This window comes from Salmo trutta, chromosome 4 (genome assembly GCF_901001165.1).
Source record: "Salmo trutta chromosome 4, fSalTru1.1, whole genome shotgun sequence".
NCBI lineage: Eukaryota > Metazoa > Chordata > Actinopteri > Salmoniformes > Salmonidae > Salmo > Salmo trutta.
This window is the reverse complement of record NC_042960.1, coordinates 61,610,903-61,629,093: the sequence shown is the minus strand read 5'-3', so window position 1 is coordinate 61,629,093 and position 18,191 is coordinate 61,610,903. Positions and strand designations below refer to the sequence as shown.

Sequence of the window (18,191 nt, the reverse complement as noted above, 5' to 3'; positions counted from 1 at the left end):
AAAACACCCTGCAGACAGAGTATTCTACCACCACAATTACAAAATACACATACAAAATACCATGAAGATCAATGTATCAAAATAAACTAGAAAAATACTTGGATTTTGTCATGTATTTAATTACAAAATACTTTTGCAAGTAGCCGGCCCGAACAGCAACAACATTCTTAGTAACTGTTACAAAACTATTGTTCTTGCTTGTTGACAGTGAAATTCTATGTTGTTATCTACCTTAGTTGAGCAAGTCACTCTGGTTAAGCTAAATGACTAAAATGGAAATGCATATGTGAAAATGAACATTCAAAATGAACCGCAAAGCACACTGGGTATTATTATTGGCCTTGTTTCGGGGCAGAGCTCATTAGAATAATACTCAGCAATGTTTTGCAATTGTTAATTTTTACATTTATGTTTTAGCCATTTAGCAGACGCTCTTATCCAGAGAGACTTAGATCATTGATCTTAAGACAGTTAGGTGAGACAACATATCACAACCGTATCAAGTACATTGTCCCTCAAAGTATTTATAAATATTTTTTATATTTAGTTCATTTAACAAACACTCTTATCACACCATAGTGCTATCACACTTCTGATACCATTGCACGGAGAAAGGGATTTAATAAACATGGTATAGTAAAGTATTTAGTATTTTGAAAATACAAAATGCATTGGAGCCCAGTGTAGTTCAACTGACAAAATACTAAATATGTATTACCCAACACTCTGATACACTTCCTTATCAAAGAAACCACACCCCCTGTAGATACAGAGTACACAGTCAAGTAGGAAGCCACTCCCTGTCCTCTGGTGTAGAGCTCAATGAAACAGAAAGTAATCTATGACACTGCCATTGCTTAACCTACGAGAGAGAGCACCAAAATGGCAGAGAATCAGGAACTGTTCTGTTGCCCCGTCTGTCTGGATCTACTGAAGGATCCGGTGACTACTGCCTGTGGGCACAGTTACTGTATGGGCTGTATTAAAGAAAGCTGGGATCAGGATGATCTGAAAGGTGTCTACAGATGTCCCCAGTGCAGACAGACCTTTACCCCAAGGCCTACTCTAAAGAGAAACATTGTGCTGGCTGAAGTGGTGGAGAGTCTGAAGAAGACAGGAACCCAGGCTGCTCCCCCTCCTGCTCTGTGCTATGCTGGACCTGGAGATGTGGCGTGTGATTTCTGCACTGGGACCAGAAAGCAGAAAGCCCTCATGTCATGTCTGGTGTGTCTGGCCTCTTACTGTGAGACTCACCTCCAACTTCACTATGAATCTCCTGCTTTGAAGAAGCACAAGCTGGTCAAATCCACCACACAACTACAGGAGAAGATCTGCTCTCATCATGACAAACTGCTGGAGATTTTCTGTCGTACCGATCAGCAGTGTATCTGTTATCAGTGTGTGATGGATGAACATAAAGGCCATGATACAGTGTCAGTTGCAGCAGAGAGGACTGAGAAACAGGTAAGACCAGAACAACTTGTTGGTGACTGTCTGATAAACAAAGAATTAATGATACAGTAGGAACTAAGGATGTTTGAATATGAGATCATTCAAATTAAATTGATCAACAACAGAGATATATTAAGATAAACCTTGAGTATATGGATATATTAACCCAGATTCTCCAAATATTTCATCATTTTCTAAAGTCAAACACCATTATCATTCTAAATGCCCTTTTTTGAGTCCACAGTTCAGTCTGAACTCCTTGATACATGTAGGTCTATAGTAAAACGTTAATCATTCACATAGCAACATAATAAAATAATATTGCAAAGGGACCATCAATATTTTAGACCTTCCTCTCTATGGGCCCTATGTCACATGACTATACTATTGATCTACTGGACTAATAAAGCTTGATAGCTCATTGAAGAGTGATTCTCCACAGAGGCAGCTGGGGATGAGTCAGCAGAAGGTCCAGCAGAGATTCCAGGAGAGAGAGAAGGAGCTGAAGGAGCTCCAACAGGCTGTGAAGTCTCTCAAGGTGAGTATTGTTGACCAGAGGAGACACAGCATTTCACTTCTCTCCTCCAGTCAAAGAGAGAGGGAGAGAGAAGGGCCCTCTCCAATCCCACTGACCCCACTGTTGGGAACAGGATGTCTGGACCCCTTCCAGAGAATAGACTGCTTAATGTAACCAACAGGATATGAACCCAGGTCTACTGCAGGAGAAACCAACATCTAGACCATTACACCAAGACAACATTCCCTATTGGGCCGACACTGATTTAGAAGTCGCAGGCGGGGCTACCTCATCACATAACCATGAGTAACCATGACCGACTCATGTCCCCTATAAATTAACATGGGGAAAAGATGAGCCCTCTCTCTCTCAATTTTTCTCAATTCAATTCAAAGGGCTTTATTGGCATGGGAAACATAGGTTAACATTGCCAAAGCAAGTGAAATAGATAATAAACAAAAGTGAAATAAACAATAAGAAATTAACAGTAAACATTACACTCAGAAAAGTTTCAAAAGCATAGACAAATTTCAAATGTTATAATTCAAGTTCAAACAGAGTGAGCTGTGTGCCGGAATGAGTTCTGGAGGTGAAATGGAAAGGAATGAGGGAGAGTTAAGTGAGTTGGAAGGTGTGGTGAATAGTTCAGAACAAGAGCCTGGCATCAATCAATACCTTTTGGCAGATCCATTTGTGGTTTCAGGGTGGGTGGGAAAGGAGTTGGGTGCAGTTGAATCAGTGAAGGTAACCTGTAGTGGACTTGTGATATTTGTTTGTGTTTCTTCTGACCCAAGTTGTCATGCAAGATCTGTTTCTTGCTTTGCTCTTAGGAACAGGGCACCATTGAAAGGATTGATTTCTTGGGTATTGTTAAGTGTGGAGGTGGAGCAATTGAAGTTGAGGATTCCTAGTGTTTGTGATGCCCTTCGTTTGGTGTAACGCAGACCCGGTGGTGACCGTGGTGAAACAGAGGAGTCACTGTCAGTCCTTTTGAGTGTTTACCCAACAAAGTCATGTCAGGATACATCACTTATCCTGTTAGAGGTTTTGTGCCAAATCCGCTGCCCTTTTTCAGGTGCAACGTTCTTGGTCATGTTGCAGATGTTTGTAGGATTCCAAGATTCAAAGATGTGGGAAGTGTGCAGGAGGGCATGGGATAGAGGATTGTGTCGTTTTGTTGGATAAAGTTGTGTATGTCAACTGTAGGGGTGTCCATGTTGCTGGGGATCAGAAGTGTCTGGTGAGAGAGAGGCAGGTTAAGGTGGCTAGAGTCAGAGTAGTGCAGAAGGTGTCGTATGCTGAGGCAGTGAAGAAAGTAGAGGAGGATGGGTCAAGGGTGAGGGATCCTGAGAGGATCCCTGTGAGTAGTAGATCTGTGCCAGCACAGAGGGATAGGCCAACGAGTGATATATGCTTCAGTAAGGTTGGCTTCTTAGCGTTCATAGCAATGGTTATCAAATGTAGTGCAGAAATTGATCTTAAATCACAGAAAATATATGTTGTGGTGGCAGCTGCAGAGAAGTATTTGGGCATACAACCCTGAGTTACAGGCTGTGTTGAGTGGTGGTGTCTCGTCCTCCCAGGGCGTTGACATGGTGCATGTCTCTCTCTCTCATTCCATCTCTCTCACGGAAGTTGGTTGTGTGAGGGTTGTGAGAAAGGCTACTATTCTTTTGGTTGTTGTGTTCTTTCTTAGATTTTTTATAATTTTTTTTTTCTTGGTGGAGCGTTTGTTTATTGGTTTCCACTGTTTATCATTTTGAGTTGAGGGGGGAGTAGGGGTAGTTTGAGGTTGGGCGGCGTGATGGCCGCGATGTCATCAGCCGAGTGGGGAAGAAACGCTGTCGTTCATAGTGGCTTCAGGTGCGTTCAGGAGAATAGTGTTTATTATGGACAAACAGATCCGTAAGGAGTTGCTTTGTTTTGGTAAATTTGAAAGTGTTTTTTGTGTGCTCTCGGCTGGGTGCCAAGCATAAATCCTTAAACATGTTGTCTCTTTTCGTAAGCAAGTATTGGTTTCTTAATCTTACATCTAGACGTTCCGCTAGCGGAACACCTGCTCCAATATCCAATGATAGGCGTGGCGCGAATTACAAATTCCTCGAAAATCCAAAAACTTCCATTTTTCAAACATATGACTATTTTACACCATTTTAAAGACAAGACTCTCCTTTATCTAACCACACTGTCCGATTTCAAAAAGGCTTTACAGCGAAAGCAAAACATTAGATTATGTCAGCAGAGTACCCAGCCAGAAATAATCAGACACCCATTTTTCAAGCTAGCATATAATGTCACAAAAAACAAAACCACAGCTAAATGCAGCACTAACCTTTGATGATCTTCATGCATGCATGTTATACAATACATGCATGTTTTGTTCAATCAAGTTCATATTTATATCAAAAACCAGCTTTTTACATTAGCATGTGACGTTCAGAACTAGCATTCCCACCGAACACTTCCAGTGAATTTACTAAATTACTCACGATAAACGTTCACAAAAAACATAACAATTATTTTAAGAATTATAGATACAGAACTCCTTTATGCAATCGAGGTGTCCGATTTTAAAATAGCTTTTCGGTGAAAGCACATTTTGCAATATTCTGAGTAGATAGCTCGCCATCACAGGCTAGCTATTTTGACACCCACCAAGTTTGACCCTCACCAAACTCAGATTTACTATAAGAAAAATTGGATTACCTTTGCTGTTCTTCGTCAGAATGCACTTCCGGGACTTCTACTTCAATAACAAATGTTGGTTTGGTTCCAAATAATCCATAGTTATATCCAAATAGCGGCGTTTTGTTGTGCGTTCAAGACACTATCCGAAGGGTGACGAAGGGTTACGCGCCCGACGCGTTTCGTGACAAAAAAATAGGACTCAGGGGGCGGAGGCTTGGTCTAGCTTTGCTATGGGACAGTCTACTGGAGGGGGTACCGGGGGAAGAGAGTAGAGCAGGGCCAAGTGGTGGTGCGCATTCAGCGGAGAGAAATGGTGAGGTGGGAGCTAGTGGGATGGTGGAGGTGAGGCGGGTTGCAGCTGGGCAACATGGGCAGAGGTAGGTTGCTGTAGTAATGGAGACTCCGGTGGCTCATCCCAGGAAATATTTATTGCCTGCCATTGGGGAGGAGGCACTAATCAGGGAGGCAGACAGGGGAGGAGGAGGAAGGTTTTGTGACAATGGAGGAGGAGGAAGAGGTGGGGTGAGTCGGCGGGAGCGGAGGAGGAGGAGGACTCGTTTTCAGGCGGCTCATTAGATCCAGAGCTGACAGCCAGTCAGGAGGAGGGCCCAGTATATACGGTGAGAGAACTTAGAAGGTTCCTGATGGAGACTAAAGTCTTATTTTATTGATCCTGGAAGGTTTTTAAGGTCAGTACAATACGCGATGAAGGATGTGGGGTTTAGTGTCCTCTCACTCAGGAAGCTGTATAGGCTGAGAAAATGGGTCATGGGTGCTTAAGAATCTTCTTAAATGTATATATTTTTTTCTGGCATGGCGGCTTTATGGGCTTCTCTACTGTTTCTGATTGTGGTGTTTTCCCTCCCACCTCTTATGGAGATTTCACAGTTAGACTTCCTTAACATGAACAACGGCAGAGACTGGGGGAATGTAAATGTGATTTATTTTGCAAGAGACACAGTGATGTGATTAATGAAGTGTATTGGGGTGTCTGGTGGAAGGGGCGCAGGTTCTGGAGCGGCAGGTAGCCAAGTGGTTAGAGCGTTGGACTAGTAACTGAAAGGTTGCAAGATTGAATCCCCGAGCTGACAAGGTAAAATCTGTCGTTCTGCCCCTGAACAAGGCAGTTAACCCACTGTTCCTAGGCTGTCCTTGAAAATAAGAATTTGTTCTTATTGCCTATTGACTTGCCTAGTTTAAAAAACAAAGGTTCTGAGCCATGGCACAAATCTTAGTGCAGGTGTAGCAAAATAGGTGTGTAAAGGTAGGTTGATAGTGGTTAGAGCCAAAATCAATTACCTTGTCTTTGCTTTCATAAATGTGTATGCACCTAGTACAGGGCTCAGTTCTCTGTTTCACCAGGGCCCAGGCAGGTGTCCTATCGGAAATTACATGTAATGCTCTTACAAGATACCTGTCACGTTCGTCGTAAAGATGGGACCAAGGCGCAGCGGGAATGTGTATGCTCATCTTCTTGTTTATTGAAAAGAAAACACTTAATCAAAAACGACAACGAAAAAACAGTCCTGTGTGACATACAGCTACACACGGAACAACTACCCACAAAAACCCATGAAAAAACACCCCTACTAAATAAGACCTTCAATTAGAGGCAACGAGAAACAGCTGCCTCCAAATGAAGGTCAAACCAATAAACTAAGCATAGAAATAGATAAACTAGACACGGACATAGAAATAGACTAACATAGAACATTGCCCAACAAACCCCGAAACACATTAAACAAACACCACCTGCCACGTCCTGACCAAACTACAATAACAAATAACCTTTTTACTGATCAGGATGTGACAATACTGCTTTTTGCTCAAGATTCCAAGGCTTTTGGGATAGGTGGGGACAGCAGAAGGGGGCATTTGAGTCTCTTGGTCAGTTGTAGGACATAGGGAAAGCCCAGATTCTGGTTTTCTGTCAGCAGTATACAGATTTTTCCTCTTCAGAAGCCAGGAGAGTACTGGGGGAGCTTGAGCAGTTCATAAGTGAGGTGGAGGCTGAGCTGGTGGGGCAAGGTAGGGTGGGGCAGGAAAATAATCTATCTGAACTACGTAGGGACCTAAGGGCTTTCTTTTCAGATGAAAGCAAAAGGAGCACTTGTAGGAGCTAGATGTTCTATGTTGAGAGAGATGGACGCTCTCAGCTCTTTTGGGTTGGAAAACAGAGTGGCGAAACTAAAAAAATCCATTGTTTACATTTTTCTGATGGGCGTGCAACTTCTGTTGTGGGGGAGATGATGGAGCCTGTCGCAGAAAAATTGAATTGACATTTCCCTGGCCTTTCGCAGACAAGAGTGCGTTGGGGTGTGTGAACTGCTGCTAAGCTGTAGACAGGAGGCTTCGACTCTCCTGCCCAAAAAAGTGGATTTGAGCGACTTAAAGAACTGGAGGCCTGTGGCATTGCTCTGTGTGGACTATAAATCCTGTTTGGGATAGGGGGCGGTATTTTCACGTCCGGATGAAAGGCCCAGAAGCTAGGATATGCATATAATTGGTAGATTTGGATAGAAAACACTAAAGTTTCTAAAACTGTTAAAATTATGTCTGTGAGTATAACAGAACTTATTTGGCAGGTGAAACCCCGAGGACAAAGCATCCAGGATTTTTTTGTTTTGTTGAGGTGACAGTGTTTTCAATGAGATTTCTATGTGGATCTAGATTTCTTAGGCACTTGCTTGCAGTTCCTATCGCTTCCACTGGATATCAACAGTCTTTAGAAATTGGTTGATGTTTTTCTTTTGAGTAATGAAGAAGTATTACTGTTCAGAACGAGGGTCGAGTCTAGTTGTAACGCCCTGGCCATAGAGAGGGGTTTTTGTTCTTTATTTTGGTTAGGCCAGGGTGTTACATTGGGTGGGCGTTCTATGTTCCTTTTTCTATTTCTTTGTTTTGGGCCGTGTGTGTGTGTGTGGCTCCCAATCAGGCACAGCTGAAGCTCGTTGCTGCTGATTGGGAGTCACACATAAGGAGCATGTTTTTCCTTTGGGTTTGTGGGTAATTGTTTCTGTCAGTGTTTTGTACCAGACAGGACTGTTTGCTGTCGGTTTGCTCTTTTCTTGTTTTGTATAGTGTTCACGTTGTTTATATTAAATTCTAATAATGAACACTAACTCCGCTGCACCTTGGTCCACTTCTTCAGACGACAACCGTTACAGAATTACCCACCACCAAGGGACCAAGCAGCGGAAGAGGGAGGTCCGGGCAATGGAGGAGACGCCGGCCAGCAGACGGGGTCACTGGCGTCGGTCGAGGAAGCCCGGAAGACACCCCCAAGAAAATTTTGGGGGGGGGCTAATGGGGTGGTCCGGAAGGGCAGAGGAGGAGCCCAGACCACTGCTCTCGTGGGGGATGACGGCAGAGGAGGAGACGGAGATGAGGTGGTTTATTGAGGACCTGCTGAAGGAAGATCTGGAGGAGGAGACATGGGATGCGGAGTTGCGCGCTGTGTCGCCAGTGCGTCCGCACAGCCCGGTGCGTCCGGTGGACATGCCCAGCACATGCCGTGCTAGGAAGGGCATCCAGCCAGGACGAGTGGCAAAACCGGCTCCACGCTTCAGTTCACCAGTGCGTGTTCACAGTCCTGTCTGGCCCGTCCCTGCTCCCCGCACCAAGTCCACAGTGCATGTCCCCAGTCCTGTCCGGTCCGTCCCTGCTCCCCGCACCAAGCCCAAGGTGCGTGTCCACAGTCCTGTCCGGCCCGTCCCTGCTCCCCGCACCAAGCCCAAGGTGCGTGTCCCCAGCCCTGCCAGTCAGCAGTCGTCAGAGCTGCCCGCCAGTCAACAGTCGTCGGAGCTGCCCGCCAGTCAACAGTCGTCGGAGCTGCCCGCCAGTCAACAGTCGTCGGAGCTGCCCGCCAGTCAACAGTCGTCAGAGCTGCCCGCCAGTCAACAGTCGTCAGAGCTGCCCGCCAGTCAACAGTCGTCAGAACTGCCGGAGTGGCCAGACTGCCCCGAACTGCCGGAGTGGCCAGACTGCCCCGAACTGCCGGAGTGGCCAGACTGCCCCGAACTGCCGGAGTGGCCAGACTGCCCCGAACTGCCGGAGTGGCCAGACTGCCCCGAACTGCCAGAGTGGCCAGGGACGCCCGCCAGCCCGGTGAGTCCTGTGCCTACGCCTAGGGACAGGCCTCTGTCATGTCTCCCCAGCCTGGTGAATCCTGGGTCAGTGCCGTCGGAGCAGCCAGGGTCGCCCGCCAGCCGGGCGCAACCATCGCCGCCCGCCAGCCGGGCGCAGCCAGGGTCGCCCGCCAGCCGGGCGCAACCATCGCCGGCCGCCAGCCGGGCGCAACAAGGGTCGCCCGCCAGCCGGGCGCAACCATCGCCGCCCGCCAGCCGGGCGCAGTCAGCGTCGCCCACCAGATCTTCGGCGCGGCCAGGTGCGCCACCTAAGAGGGCGACGTCAAGGGTGGAGCAGAGGCCACGTCCCGCACCTGAGCCGCCGCCGTAAGAAGGCCCACCCGGACCCTCCCCTTCAGAGTCAGGTTTTGCGGCCGGAGTCCGCACCTTTGGGGGGGGGGTACTGTAACGCCCTGGCCATAGAGAGGGGTTTTTGTTCTTTATTTTGGTTAGGCCAGGGTGTTACATTGGGTGGGCGTTCTATGTTCCTTTTTCTATTTCTTTGTTTTGGGCCGTGTGTGTGGCTCCCAATCAGGCACAGCTGAAGCTCGTTGCTGCTGATTGGGAGTCACACATAAGGAGCATGTTTTTCCTTTGGGTTTGTGGGTAATTGTTTCTGTCAGTGTTTTGTACCAGACAGGACTGTTTGCTGTCGGTTTGCTCTTTTCTTGTTTTGTATAGTGTTCACGTTGTTTATATTAAATTCTAATAATGAACACTAACTCCGCTGCACCTTGGTCCACTTCTTCAGACGACAGCCGTTACACTAGTGTACTGCTGTGGTTGGGGCGTACGACCTGAAAGCTCGCTCCACTTTGTTTTCGTCCTGTATTGAACACAGTTTATCCCGTCTTAAATTTGATCGATTATTTACGTAAAAAAATACCTAAAGTTGTATTAGGAAAGTTGTTTAAAATGTTTGGATCAAGATTACAGGTAACTTATTAGATATTTTGTAGTCATGTTGCGCAAGATGGAACCGGTGTTTTTTTAAATAAAATGTGCCAAATAAATGGACATATTGGAGATATAAGGACAGAATTTATCGAACAAAAGGACCATTTATGATGTTTATGGGACATATTGGAGTGCCAACAGAAGAAGATCTTTAAAGGTAAGGCATGAATTATATCATTATTTCGGAGTTTTGTGTTGCGCCTAGCGGGTTGAATTATGTTTGTTTGATGGGGTGCTGTCCTCAGATAATAGCATGGTTTGCTTTCGCCGTAAAGCTTTTTTGAAATCTGACATGGTGGCTAGATTAACAAGTTAGGCTTTAATTTGGTGTATTGCACTTGTGAATGTATGAAAGTTAAATATTTTTAATACATTTTTTTGAATTTCGCGCGCTGCAGTTTCACCGGATGTTGTCGAAACGTTCCGCTGGCGGAACCCCTATCCCAAATAAGGTCTTTGCCAAGGTCCTCGCTAACAGATGTTGTGGAAATTCTTACACAGGGACACTCAAAGTCAATCTTAAATTAATCATCTTTTATTTTTCAGCACGCTGGAGAGGTTCCAACCAACTCAATGCACCAAAGACAAATTATATTTGCAAGATTTTGCATAATTATTACTGGTTCATAACATGTGAAAGACCAATACCTCACAAGACTTCTTCTCTCTAAGCTGAGACCTTGAAACTGAGATATCTTTCATTCTCAAAACAAGGTCTGGGTGTACTGCCAAATTGCAGCTACTGATAGTGAGGATTCGTTCACTCAGCCACTTGCATGAACACAGAAATTGGTTTATAGAACAGCACATGAATAGAACACAGAAATGTGTTATAAGAGAAGCACAAACATTATAATGTCCATCACACAGACTCAAGTCCCACCTGGACTCTATTGTACACAAGGACCAAACGTACTGTGTACCAGGACGCTCAATCACAGACAATCTGCTCATAATCAGGAGAAAGCCTTTTATAGGGTGGACCATGAATATCTGTTCGATGTGTTGTTTTGGTTGTGGGGAGAATTTTGTGGCCTATTTTTAAGTGTTGTATGCTGGGGCTTCATGTATGGTGTCACGGATGTCGTAGGGTGTAGACCAAAACGCAGCGGGAAAATGTATACTCATCTTCTTTTTATTTGTGAAGAAGGAAAAACACAACAACGTATACAAAAACAAAACGAACTAGACAGTCTCGTCAGGCATACAGCAAAACAAGAAACAATCTCCCACAAAATCCCATGACAAACACATTCCTATTTATAGGACCTTCAATCAGAGGCAACGATAGACAGCTGCCTCCAACTGAAGGCCCCAACACCAATTAACTAAACATAGAAATAAACTAACATAGAACAATAACCAAAACCCTGGACTAATAAATAAAATACCCCTCTACATACACAACCACCCCGAACCATATAAACCAAATACCCCCTCTACATGAACACATACACAAACACACCCTGAACCACATAAAACAAATACCCCCTGCCACGTCCTGACCAAACTATAAGAACAAATAACCCCTTTACTGGTCAGGACGTGACATATGGTCAAGGTGGAGGGAGGGCTCAGTAGGTCAGTCTGGGTAGGGCGGGGCATTCACCAGGGATGCCCTCTGTCGGGGCAGCTATACACTCTTGTTATTGAGCCCTTTCTGGTCCTGCTATGCAGGAGGCTACAGGGAGTGTGGGAGCCAGGCATAGGGTTGGGGACAGGCATAGCAGTGTCAGCATACACCGATGACGTCTGTGTTGGTTAGGGATGAGCAGGACCTACGGGTCCTGGAGAATAGTTTGAGGGTGTACGAGGAGGTGTCTTCTGCTTAGGTAAACTGGGGCAGAGTGAGGCTCTGTTATGTGGGGCATGGAGGGACAGGGCACCTCCGCAGCTTCCAGGGGGGTTGCAGTGGGGCTGTGAGTGGCTCAAGATGCTTTGGATGCATCTGGGCTCAGAGTGGTGGGTTAGGAAGAACTGGGAAGGAGTGTCACAAGCGGTGGCATCGAGGCTGACAAAGTGGAGGTGGCTCCTCTCCCAAGTGTCATACAGAGGGAGGATGCTGATCATCAACAACTTGGCAGCATCCTATGGCATAAATTGGCCATTCTCAACCCCCTGGCGCAAGTTAGTGAATTTTTTCTGGTCGGGGCATCACTGGCTGAGGGAGGCGGTGCTGTACCTGCCTGTTCAGGAGGGTGGACAAGGCCTGGTGGACCTGGAGAGCAGGGTGGCAGCTTTCTGACTCAATGCGGCGCAGGTGTTACTGTACCGTACGGAGGCGGGCTAGGTGGTACCAACATGTGCTCTGTCGAGGAGGGCTGGTGGTTTGGGGCTGGATCAGCAGCTTGCGGCCGGAGAGACTCAATACAGCAGGGGCCTCTGATTTCTATGATGCAGTACTGAGGGCCTGGCAGCTGCTGAGACCCACACGAGAGGGAGGTGTGGCGCCTGGGCCGTGGGTATGGGAGGAGCCCATCTTCCACAACCCACTGATCCCGTTCAGGTCCACTCATTCAGCCACCCTGCAGGGACCTTTAATGGCAACAGGTTTGTACAGCAGGCGGGAACCAGTGAGGAGGGGTCTGGAGCAGCCTGAGGAGGGGCCACAAAAATGTCCACAACTGCAAGTGACAGCAGAGCCTGGGGGAGTTTGAGGAGGTGGTGGGTAAGGTGCTGTACACCCTCAGTGTCAAGGTTAGACACATCAGGAGCCTAGCAGGAGTGAAGGGGCATCAGTGGCAGGGGATTGTGGGGGATGAGAGCATGGCAGGGTATAGGTGGAAGGTCTGTAAGCTCCCAGTGCTGGAAAGGTCAGGGGTCGTCCAGTGGAGGGTATTACGTGGAGCCCTGGACACCAATAGCTGGTTGGCTCGGGTTGACCTGGGAGTTGGGGAGGGGTGTCTGTTTTCTGCAATGACAGACTGTTTATAATTTTTTTCTGTGTTGCCAGGTATAATGCCATTACTGTTGACGCTTTATGGTTGAGTTTGAGTTTTACAAAATGATCAACAGTGTGGAGATGTTTCAGGAGGTATGAGGGCTCAGGGGGGCTGTCTGTACGGCTGGAGAGGAGGGGTTGGATGTACGGTTGGAATGTGGTGCTGGATGGTGTATTGTACTGTGGTGTTGGGTACTGTGTAATGTGATGGTGTGGAGGTTGTGGTGGCACGCAATGTGTTTTTAGGAGGGGGGGGGGGGGGTGTTAGTGTAATGAGGATGGCTCATTAAAGTAAGACAAGTCAGTATTCTCTCTCTCTGTCTCTCTCTCTCTCTCAGCGCTCTGCACAGGCAGCAGTGGAGGACAGTGATCAGAACTTTACTGAAATGATCCGCTCCATTGAGAGAAGGCGCTCTGAGGTGAAGGAGCTGATCAGAGCCCAAGGGAAGGCTCAGGTGAGTCAAGCTGAAGGACTCCTGGAGCAACTGAAGCAGGAGATAGCTGAGCTGAGGAAGAGAAGCACTGAGCTGGAGCAGCTCTCACACACAGAGGATCACATCCATTTCCTCCAGGTAACTAAACTGCCTTGATACATGTGATATGAAATTAACTTAATGTGAAACCCTTAATCATTATGTTCTGTCTGTTTGTCTGTTCTGTCTCATTTTTCTTTCTCTCTCTCTCTCTCTTTATCTATCTCTTTCTCTCTCTGTCTCTCTCTCTCTCCAGAGTTATCAGTCTCTCTCCAGTATCAGTGTATCTTCAGTCTTACCCAGCATCGTTGTCCGTCCTCTTCAGTACTTTGGAGATGTGAGTAAGACTGTGTCTGAACTGAGAGAGAAACTAGAAGACTTCCTTAAAGGAGAATGGACCAAGATCTCCACTACAGGTGTGTTGAAATTCTACTACAATACTAAGTCCTGTAAATCCAAACTGTAGTGCAATAAAATGTCCTACAGCCATCACCTTAGACATGTGGAATATCAAATCAAATTGTATTTCTCACATGCGACAAATACAACAAACCCTTACAAACCCTTAACCAACAACGCAGATGAAGAAATCTGGGGTTAAGAAAACATTGACTAAATGAAATAAATAAATAACTAAAATAGAAAGTAACACAATAAAATAACAATACCGAGGCTATATACAGGGGGTACCGGTACCGAGTCGATGTGCGGGGGTCAGGTTAGTCGAGATAATTTAGTTAGTTGGTTAATTGTTCAGCAGTCTTATGGCTTGGGGGTAGAAGCTGTTAAGGAGCCTTGAATATAGTATGATGATAACATTCCCTCTCTCTGTCAATGTGTTTGTGTGTCTGTAGTGAATATAGTGGATGTTGTACTGCCTCCAGAGCCCAAGACCAGAGAACAGTTCTTACGATGTGAGTCTCTTTATTGTGAAGTAACTAACAGTCTCTTTCTACTGACACTCCTAACAATCCCTCTAGAAATATATAGCAATAGTAGATCTAATCAAAGACTGGGTATCTATCTGACTCCTCATATTTCTCTGATTTGATCTCTGCTGTGCTCTAATCGAAGACAAGTTAAGTCAGATACTGTAGCTACCCTATTGTTCTAACTCCCCTCATTGGTCTCTGCTCTGCTCTTCTCCCAGATTCCTGTCAGCTCACACTGGACCCAAACACAGCACACACACGCCTCTCTCTGTCTGAAGGGAACAGAAAGGTGACCTATACAGGCCAAGTCCAACCATATCCTGACCATCCAGAAAGATTCACAAACAACTTGATGGTGCTGTGTGGAGAGGGTCTGTCTGGACGCTGTTACTGGGAGGTGGAGTGGAGTGGGCTGTGTGTTATTACAGCAGTCTCATATAAAGACATCAGCAGAACAGGGAGAAGTAATACATTTGGACTCAATGACAAGTCCTGGAGTTTACACTACTATAGTGGTAGTTATTGGTTCAGACACAATAGTGTTAGGACGAAAGTATCAGGCCCTCAGTCCTCCAGAGTAGGAGTGTACCTGGATCACAAGGCAGGTACTCTGTCCTTCTACAGTGTCTCTGACACAATGACCCTCCTCCACAGAGTCCAGACCACATTCACTCAGCTCCTCTATCCTGGGTTTTCTATCGATTGTATTTTCTCTGGTACTGCTGAGCTGGTTAAACTGTAGTAAGGGCCCATTTACTTAATGAAATAAAATAATGTGTTCTGATATTTGATGAAATGAAAGGATTTCATCTTGTACATGTCAGGCGGTGGGTGTAGCTGGTGCATGAAGTCAGGCGCAGGAGAGCAGAGATGAGTGAACAACGCACTTTACTAGAGAAAATAGCACAAAGTAACAAAACCAATGTGCGAACAATAATGGTTGCCACACAACACGGGTGAACACAGCACCCGGAACAAACCAGCCAGAAACGTACCGACCCTAACAATAAACAAACACACACAAAGACATGGGGCAAACAAAGGGTTAAATACATGACCAGTAATTGGGAAATGAAAACCAGGTGTGTGGGAAACATAGACAAAACCAATGAAAAATTAAAAGTGGATCGGCGATGGCTAGAAGACCGGCGACATCGACCGCCGAGCGCCGCCCGAACAAGGAGAGGAACCGACTTCGGCGGAAGTCGTGACAGTACATCAACATTCTATCCTGGGTTTTGTCTATATGGTACTGCTGAGCTGGTTAAACTGTAGTAGAGTCCACATAGATACTAGTCATGCTGGTGTAGCCTATAGCTGAGCTGGTTAAGCTGTAGTAGGGTCCACATAGATACTAGTCATGCTGGTGTAGTCTATAGCTGAGCTAGTTAAACTGTAGTAGGGTCCACATAGATACTAGTCATGCTGGTGTAGTCTATAGCTGAGCTGGTTAAACTGTAGTAGGGTCCACATAGATACTAGTCATGCTGGTGTAGTCTATAGCTGAGCTGGTTAAACTGTAGTAGGGTCCACATAGATACTAGTCATGCTGGTGTAGTCTATAGCTGAGCTGGTTAAACTGTAGTAGGGTCCACATAGATACTACTCATGCTGGTGTAGTCTATAGCTGAGCTGGTTAAACTGTAGTAGGGTCCACATAGATACTAGTCATGCTGGTGTAGTCTATAGCTGAGCTGGTTAAACTGTAGTAGGGTCCACATAGATACTAGTCATGCTGGTGTAGTCTATAGCTGAGCTGGTTAAACTGTAGTAGGGTCCACATAGATACTAGTCATGCTGGTGTAGTCTATAGCTGAGCTGGTTAAACTGTAGTAGGGTCCACATAGATACTAGTCATGCTGGTGTAGTCTATAGCTGAGCTGGTTAAACTGTAGTAGGGTCCACATAGATACTAGTCATGCTGGTGTAGTCTATATCTGAACTGGTTAAACTGTAGTAGGGTCCACATAGATACTAGTCATGCTGGTGTAGTCTATATCTGAACTGGTTAAACTGTAGTAGGGTCCACATAGATACTAGTCATGCTGGTGGTGATGGTCCCCAGATGTGATGATCCATTCTGCTCTGTTTTTCTTTACAATATATATTTTTCTGACTGATTTGATTTTCAGAGATTTCATGCATTAAAATACAATGTTTAAATCTTGAATTGTATTTTATTTAACCTTTATTTAACCAGGTAGGCTAGTTGAGAACAAGTTCTCATTTACAACTGCGACCTGGCCAAGATAAAGCAAAGCATTGCGACACAAACAACACAGAGTTACACATGGAATAAACAAACGTAACATCAATAATACAGTAGAAAAAGTCTATATACATTGTGTGCAAATGAGGAAGGATAAGGGAGGGTGAGGCAATAAATAGGCCATGGTGGCGAAAATATTACAGTATGGCAAATTAAACACTGGGGTGATAGATGTGCAGAAGATGAGTGTGCAAGTAGCGATACTGGGGTGCAAAGGAGCAAAATAAATGAAATAAATAACAATATGGTGATGAGGTAGTTGGATGGGCTGTTTACAGATGGGCTATGTACAGGTGCAGTGACCTGTGAGCTGCTCTGACAGCTGGGGCTTAAAGTTAGTGAGGGAGATATGAGTCTCCAGCTTCAGTGATTTTTGCAATTCGTTCCAGTCATTGGCAGCAGAGAACTGGAAGGAAAGGGAGCCTAAGGAGGAATTGGCTTTGGGGGTGACCAGTGAAATATACCTGCTGGTGCTGAGATAAGGCGGGGCTTTACCTAGCAACGACTTATAGATGACCTAGAGCCAGGGGGTTTGGCGATGGATATGAAGCGAGGGCCAGCCAACGAGAGCATACAGGTCGCAGTGGTGGGTAGTATATGGGGCTTTGGTGACAAAACGGATGGCACTGATAGACTGCATCCAATTTGCAATTCTAGGAAGAGAGAACGTTTTTGTAATGTTACCCATAATGGTCCCCAGATGTTTGAGGGAACATTCTATGTATGTTAGAAAAAATCTTCCGAGAACCTAATTCGCATGTTTTGGCATTAGAGTTATTTCCTTAATGCCAAACAAAACGTGGTTTCCATGTTCTCAGAATAAACAACATTAATGGTCTACACACATTTCATGTGATGTTGTAAGAACATTCCTGTGTCCAGTTTTCTGAGGGTTAACGTTAATTAATTAAGAAATTCTTATTTACAGTGACGGCCTACCATACACAGAACATGGTTGCCGGGGGGGGGGGGGCAACGACAAAATGTGTAGTCCGGGTAGCCATTTGATTAGTTGTTCCGGAGTCTTATGGCTTCGTGGTAAAAGCTGTTGAGAAGCCTTTTGGTCCTAGACTTGGCGCTACGGCACCGCTTGCCATGCGGTAGTAGAGAGAACAGTCTATGACTGGGGTGGCTGGAGTCTGACAATTTTTAGGGCCTTCCTCTGACACCGCCTGGTATAGAGGTCCTGGATGGCAGGCAGCTTAGCCCCAGTGATGTACGGAGCCGTACGCACAACCCTCTGTAGTGACTTGCGGTCGGAGGCCGAACAGTTGCCGTAACAGGCAGTGATGCAACCAGTCAGGATGCTCTCGAAGTTGCAGCTGTAGAAACTTTTGAGGATCTGAGGACCCATGCCATATCTTTTTAGTTTCCTGAGGCGGAATAGGCATTGTCGTGCCCTCTTCATGACTATCTTGGTGTGTTTGGACCATTGAAGTTTGTTGGTGATGTGGACACCAAGGAACTTGAAGCTCTCAACCTGCTCCACTACAGCCCCGTCAATGAGAATGAGGGCGTGCTCGGTCCTCCTTTTCCTGTAGTCCACAATCATCTCCTTTGTCTTGATTATGTTGAGGGATAGGTTGTTATTCTGGCACTACCCGGCTCTCTCATCGTTGTCAGTGATCAGGCCTACCACTGTTGTGTCTGCAAACTTAATGATGTTGTTGGAGTCGTGCCTGGCCATGCAGTCGTGTGTGAACAGGGAGTACAGGAGGGGACTGAGCACGCACCCCTGAGGGGCTCCAGTGTTGAGGATCAGCTTGGCAGATGTGTTGTTACCTACCCTTACCACATGGGTGCAGCCAGTCAGGAAGTCCAGGATCCAGTTGCAG

At 45.9% G+C, this 18,191-nt stretch overlaps 1 protein-coding gene across 1 annotated transcript; it reads left to right on the top strand.

Annotated features, from left to right (window-relative positions):
- The first annotated feature begins 839 nt into the window (after positions 1-839).
- LOC115192784 (E3 ubiquitin/ISG15 ligase TRIM25-like) lies at positions 840-13,781 on the top strand. The gene is made up of 4 exons (XM_029751640.1): positions 840-1,464; positions 1,895-1,990; positions 13,021-13,254; positions 13,412-13,781. The coding sequence occupies exons 1-4, from the start codon at positions 883-885 to the stop codon at positions 13,619-13,621; spliced, it is 1,122 nt and encodes a 373-aa protein (XP_029607500.1). The 5' UTR covers positions 840-882; the 3' UTR covers positions 13,622-13,781.
- The last annotated feature ends 4,410 nt before the right edge of the window (positions 13,782-18,191 follow it).